At 35.4% G+C, this 6,000-nt stretch overlaps 1 protein-coding gene across 2 annotated transcripts; it reads left to right on the forward strand.

Moving 5' to 3' along the window:
- Positions 1 to 1,510: 1,510 nt before the first annotated feature.
- LOC111899668 (DEAD-box ATP-dependent RNA helicase 9, mitochondrial) lies at positions 1,511 to 5,191 on the forward strand. Of its 2 annotated transcripts, none has more exons than XM_023895524.3 (8): positions 1,511 to 2,111; positions 2,513 to 2,640; positions 2,974 to 3,385; positions 3,452 to 3,550; positions 3,642 to 3,866; positions 3,976 to 4,137; positions 4,227 to 4,691; positions 4,850 to 5,191. In XM_023895524.3, the coding sequence occupies exons 1-7, from the start codon at positions 1,731 to 1,733 to the stop codon at positions 4,677 to 4,679; spliced, it is 1,860 nt and encodes a 619-aa protein (XP_023751292.2). In that variant the 5' UTR covers positions 1,511 to 1,730; the 3' UTR covers positions 4,680 to 4,691; positions 4,850 to 5,191. The 2 variants fall into 2 exon arrangements, with proteins under 2 accessions (XP_023751292.2, XP_023751291.2); XM_023895523.3 differs by having other exon boundaries at positions 1,512 to 2,111; positions 4,847 to 5,191.
- The last annotated feature ends 809 nt before the right edge of the window (positions 5,192 to 6,000 follow it).

The raw sequence follows: 6,000 nt of genomic DNA on the forward strand, positions 1-6,000 counted from the left end.
AGCAACATCAACATAATCCCCGTAAACATGCTTTTTTTCATCTTTTTGACGCATGATTTTTTTCTTTTTACTTTTATCTACTACACGCCTATTTATAACTTTAACTTCTTGTTCGGGAACATCAACACAACTACCACCCACGTAATTTAGATATGTACCAACATCATCATCACCAACATACTTGTAATTCTCAGGATCCACATAGTGAATAGGTGAATAACTAACCTTAACATTTTCAGTAACACTATGAAATTGAGGTACACTAGGAGTATTGAAAGTACCTATCAGATCGTTGCTCCCTTTATAGCTGCATAAATTACCAACCGACTGATTTCCACTTTGAACAACCTCATTAACCTCATCTCCTTCATCAACCACCACAAGCACTTTCAAACCCTTCTTCCCACTACATTTGATTACATTTATCAACATTCTAATATCCATGTCTTCAACTATGGCTATATAATAATTCAATTCAGGATGATGAAAACGAAGACTAATTCTATATTTGTCTAACAAACCAATTTTGCTTCTCACCAAAGATACAAAATCACTATAACTAATATACTCAGAAAATATCAAAGCGAATTCAGAAATACCTCCCTGTAGACATACGTATTCTAGATTTTTTTCAATAACTTGCCATCTCCCACCGGTTACAAGACAAACCAAGTATTCAATCATTTTTTTAGAGAGATTTTAAAGAAATTTCCTAAAGAAATAACAAGTAAACTGATAATTTTCTACAAAAGTTTATATATATTAAAGTTATTTCGTAGTCAAACCTATTGATTTCATAGTAAAAAAAATAATTAAAAAAAATTAAAAAAAAAACATAAAATCGCAGATGAAAGAGAGAGGAAATCGCAGATGGACACAGTCTATCTATGATTTTAGCCTGGTAAACCCTATGTATATACAAAAAAAATTAAAAAAATACCCCACCTGCGAATGTACAAGTGGCTAAAGCACAACTGTGCTTTAGCCATTTGTACATTCGCAGATGGGATGTGAAAATCGTAGATGGACCATTCCCATATGTGATTTCTGTGGCCAAATTTGCAATTTCGATTTTTTTGGCTATTTTACACAAAATAATTAGTATATTTAGCTAATTTTGTCATTTTCTCTTCTTTTTAATATAAATTATAAAACAATTATAAATTTATAATAGTTAATAACTAAATAATATGTTATAAAAATCTTAATAACTAATCTATAAACTTATTTATAAAATATTAATAGTTAATAACCAAATAATATGTTATAAAAATGTTCTTATATTTTTTCGGTTTAACAAAAACAATTAAAATTTAACCATAAACAAAATAAGAAATCATTATTGAATTAAACGAAAACCAAATTAACTGAACATCATTTGTTTCGGTTTGATTATTTGGTTTTAGTTTTTTATCGAACCCTGAACCGATGATTCAACCGATCAACCCATTACCTTTCCATCGATCAATTAAAAGCCGTTTTTTTTTTTTTTTTAAACACAAATGTTATTAAACTAACCGTACGAGGGTAAAAATGTGATCTTCCATATGCCGAGTATAGCTAGCCACCGCCCTTGGCAATAGGCGAATAACTTCCTTTTTAAGTTTTTTTTTTCCTCTCATCTCGTAAACCCTCACCCCCATCCAAATTAGGGTTTTACACTCCCTCTTCGTCTCACACAGTACCCACACACACAGAAGCGACAGACGATCTGAAATCGAATTACAGAGATGAATAGTCTCCTCTTCAAAACTTCTTCCAAGAGACTCACTAACCTTGCTTCCCTTACTACTTGCAACCCACTCAAACACCTTCTCATTCCTTCATCCACACCACCCTCACCCGCAAATCGTAAAGAATCTCCTAGCCAATCTCAAACTTCCCATCCAAAGTTTGGGTTATTGAGGAGTTTTCATGGGTCACGATGGGCGAGTATCAGGGCTTCCGATATGTCAACACAGGCTGCGGGATTTGCGGTCGCCGCCGATCACGCATACGACGGTGACAGGGGTACGTCTTCCGATGGTCTCGAGATCTCTAAGCTTGGGATAAATCAAGAGATTGTCTCGGCTCTTGCGAAAAAGGGTATAACCAAGCTCTTTCCCATTCAGGTAAATAAACATTCATTACATGTTTTCTTTTTCGTTTCTGGTTTGTGTTTTAATGTTTACATATTATCGTTCATCAAGTTTCGTGTTTGATCACTACCTTGCTTTCATATGTCTAATTGTGCATCTTTGGAAAGTGAAATTACAAATGGTAGTTGGTGTCAGTTTCTGATTCTTTATCGAAGTACAAATTGTCACTGCAAATGGAAGTTGGTGTCAAAAGATACAACCTTTAGGGGGTGTTTGAATCAAGAGACTTCAAAGTTATAATCTTTATAATGAGATATTCTTATAGTGTATACATACAGTTGAGTAGCGTCAAAACTATGCATTGTATATACATAAATCATATGAAATCTCATTTGATTTCTACTGACAAACCAAACATGATCTTGAATTCTCAGAGGGCTGTGCTGGAGCCAGCAATGCAGGGGCGTGACATGATTGGGCGTGCTAGAACTGGAACAGGAAAGACTCTTGCTTTTGGCATTCCCATCATGGACAAGATCATTAAACACAACGATAAATATGGGTGATTGATTGATTTTTTTGTTTTGTTTTTAATGATCTGTTTTTTCAAAATGGCACTTTCATTGCATGTAGAATCTTTCTGGGAAAATTGCATGAAATAGCCACACTTGTTACCTATAATAGCATCTTTTACATTTTCTTTAAGCATAATAGCAACATACTTACAATTCCTTATAATTGAAAAATAGTCTGTGTTGCTATTTTTGGTAAAGAAATGTAAATACATTGCTATTGTATGTAAAAATCAAATCCATTAGCAAGAGTAAAGTATGTTGTTGTTTCTTTCAACTTACCCATTTTTATTAATTCAAATATTTGTTGAAAACTACAATAGAAGAGGAAGGAATCCATTAGCCATTGTGTTGGCTCCTACTAGAGAGCTAGCTCGCCAAGTTGAAAAGGAATTCTATGAATCTGCACCGAATCTAGACACTCTGTGTGTCTATGGGGGATCACCCATTCAACGCCAGATGAGCACTCTTGATCGAGGTGTTGATGTGATTGTAGGCACCCCTGGACGTGTTATTGATTTGATCAAAAGAGGTGCTTTAAATCTTTCAGAAGTTAAGTTTGCAGTTCTTGATGAAGCTGATCAGATGCTCAATGTTGGATTTGCTGATGATGTTGAAACAATCCTTGATTATTTGCCAAAAGAACGTCAAACCATGATGTTTTCTGCTACTATGCCAAGTTGGATTATCAAACTTACCCATAAGTATCTCAAGACACCCTTAACAATTGATCTTGTACGTTATGCACCCTTTAGTATGCTACTTTCATCTGTTCCTATTATAACAAGTTTTTGGTTGTAGGTTGGTGATTCAGACCAAAAATTGGCTGATGGGATAACACTATATTCTATTTCATCAGAAATGCGGGAGAGACCATCACTTATAGGACCACTAATAACAGTATGTGCTGTTATTTTGTGATTGAATTTCCTCATATTTTGTTGCACTTTATATATATTATTTGTTTACATTTTTTTTTTTTGGGTTTTAGGAGCATGCGAATGGTGGGAAATGTATAGTTTTCACCCAAACAAAGCGTGATGCAGATCGATTATCATATGCATTGCAGAAGAGCTTCAAATGTGAAGCTTTGCATGGAGACATTTCACAAAATCAAAGGGAGAGAACTCTTTCAGGGTTTAGAGATGGGCGATTTAATGTTTTAGTAGCCACTGATGTTGCTGCACGTGGCCTTGATGTTCCTAATGTTGATCTGGTGAAACTCTTTTTTCCTTGGTATCTTGAATATTATATGCAAAACTAATTAGTTTTTTTTTTTCACTTTCTGATTAGAAACATTTTTGTTTTGTTTTTTAATTTTTTAGATTATACATTATGAGCTTCCCAACTCATCAGAAATATTTGTTCATCGATCTGGGCGAACGGGTCGTGCTGGAAAGAAAGGAAGTGCAATTCTCATGTATTCTTCTCAACAGTGGAGAGATGTCAAGGGATATGAGCGTGAAGTAGGATGCAAATTTTCAGAGGTAAATTACAGAATTACTGAAATACCCCTCTTTTTTTTCTTTCTAGATTTATCATGTTGAGTACTAGTTTCTTTTTTTGATTTGTTAAGCTTCCTCCAATTGCTGTTGATCCTGCATCAAGAATCGAGATGGGTGGTGGTTTTGGTTCTTCTGGTGGCAGATTTGGTGACTCTGGGTTTGGTGGTAGATCGGGTGGTTTTGGTTCTTATGGTGGCTCGTCACCACGTGGTGGTGGTGGCGGCGGCTTTGGTAGGCCTAGTTATGGCGGCTCAGGTGGCGGTGGGTTCAGAGGGCCGAGCTCTGGTGGACGGTCTGGCGGCTTTGGTGAAGATTCGAGTCGGTCGGGTGGGGCGGGTCGTAGAAGTGGGTTTGGGGACTTTGGTTCGGACCGGTCTGGCGGTTTTGGTGGCGGCCGGTCAGGTGGGTTCGGTGGTGGTTCGGACCGGTCAAGTGGGTTTGGGTCAGGTGGATTTGGTAGTCAGCGGTCTGGTGGTGGTGGTGGTGGTCGGTTTGGTAGTTTTGGAGAAGATAAAGATTTCTAATCTGTTTGTAAGGTGAAGTCAATTTTTATAAAGTTTCTTTTTTTGTAGTTGGTTTATTAAAGCTATTAATTTTATAAAAAGCAATCAAACTTTAGAAAGTTAAGCCACACATACACACATATAACTTATATATAGATTTACTGATATAGATCTTTTAATATTATCAGCAGGTTAGAATGAATGATAATGATTGTTGAAGGCAGCTTTTAAAGTCGTATATGGAAGAAGTGGATGAGATATTGAGTTGAAAGCTTGGTGAAAATGGTAGAGTAATAGAAAACCCAAATTGGATGTGCTTCCGAATTCCAATATGATCTTAGTTGTTTTTTTGGTTATTATTATTATTATTATTATTAATATTAATTAAGCATACGACTAGTAAAAGCATGGTCATGGTGATGGTGTTTTAACATTTTAGTTAAGTAGACGAAAGAGGAACCAATCCTATCTGTAAATCTATTTTGGGAGTTATTTGGGTCGACAATAAATACGTGGATGAAGCTTTGTTATGAGTTTTTAACGAAAATGTCTACTACACAAAATACTATTGGTTGCATATTGGGCTATCCTTTAATAGAAAACCAAATTACTTCAAGTACGACTGATTGTTTCAAAGTTTGAGTGAAACTGTAAACTTTATTAAACCACATGGACCATCTGTGTAATTTTATGGTGCAATATAAAAGTCACAAACCAACCAGCTAACCATATCAGCATCATATTCTCTCACCACTAAAACCATTTGTTATACATCTCACAGGCCACAAACCACCTCCACCTAGCCATCACGACCACTGAACAAACTCTGCTATACCTAGCACGACCACGAAGAGAGAGAGAGAGAGAGAGAGAGAGAGAGAGAGAGAGAGAGAGAGAGAGAAGAAGAAGAAGAAGAAGAATAAGAAGAAGAAGAAGGCTGACTCTCTCTCATAGATTGTTGTGGTTCGTCTTCCTCACCACAAACCACCACAAAAACTCCCGACCACGATAGCTAGGGGTGGTGTGCACGAACAACGCTCGTGGCCACGTAGACCACGAGCCTCTTTGTCATTTGTATACCGGAAGGTTTAACAAGAGATACCTACCATTAACATACCTTTCCATCTCCTTTTATTTATATTTTTTTTTTAAATTCAAAAATACAATAAAATCATTTTTAATACTAGTTTTCTATTAAATTAAAATACCAAATTACATTAAATAAAAACTACATTAATAGAAATAAAAAATAAAAATAACATTAAAAATAAAAATAACATTACTTAAAATAATAAAAATAACATTAAAAAAACCTAAAAATACCAAGCATAAATAAAATAAA

This window comes from Lactuca sativa, chromosome 4 (assembly GCF_002870075.4).
Source record: "Lactuca sativa cultivar Salinas chromosome 4, Lsat_Salinas_v11, whole genome shotgun sequence".
Taxonomy (NCBI): Eukaryota; Viridiplantae; Streptophyta; class Magnoliopsida; order Asterales; family Asteraceae; genus Lactuca; species Lactuca sativa.

Bases quoted from the DNA above. Each gene is read 5' to 3' on its own strand.
- LOC111899668 (XM_023895524.3), top strand. From the start codon at position 1,731: ATGAATAGTCTCCTCTTCAAAACTTCTTCCAAGAGACTCACTAACCTT. The intron at 2,641-2,973 runs GTGATTGATTGA...AAACTACAATAG, and splicing joins AAACACAACGATAAATATGG to AAGAGGAAGGAATCCATTAG. The intron at 3,551-3,641 runs GTATGTGCTGTT...TTTGGGTTTTAG, and splicing joins TTATAGGACCACTAATAACA to GAGCATGCGAATGGTGGGAA.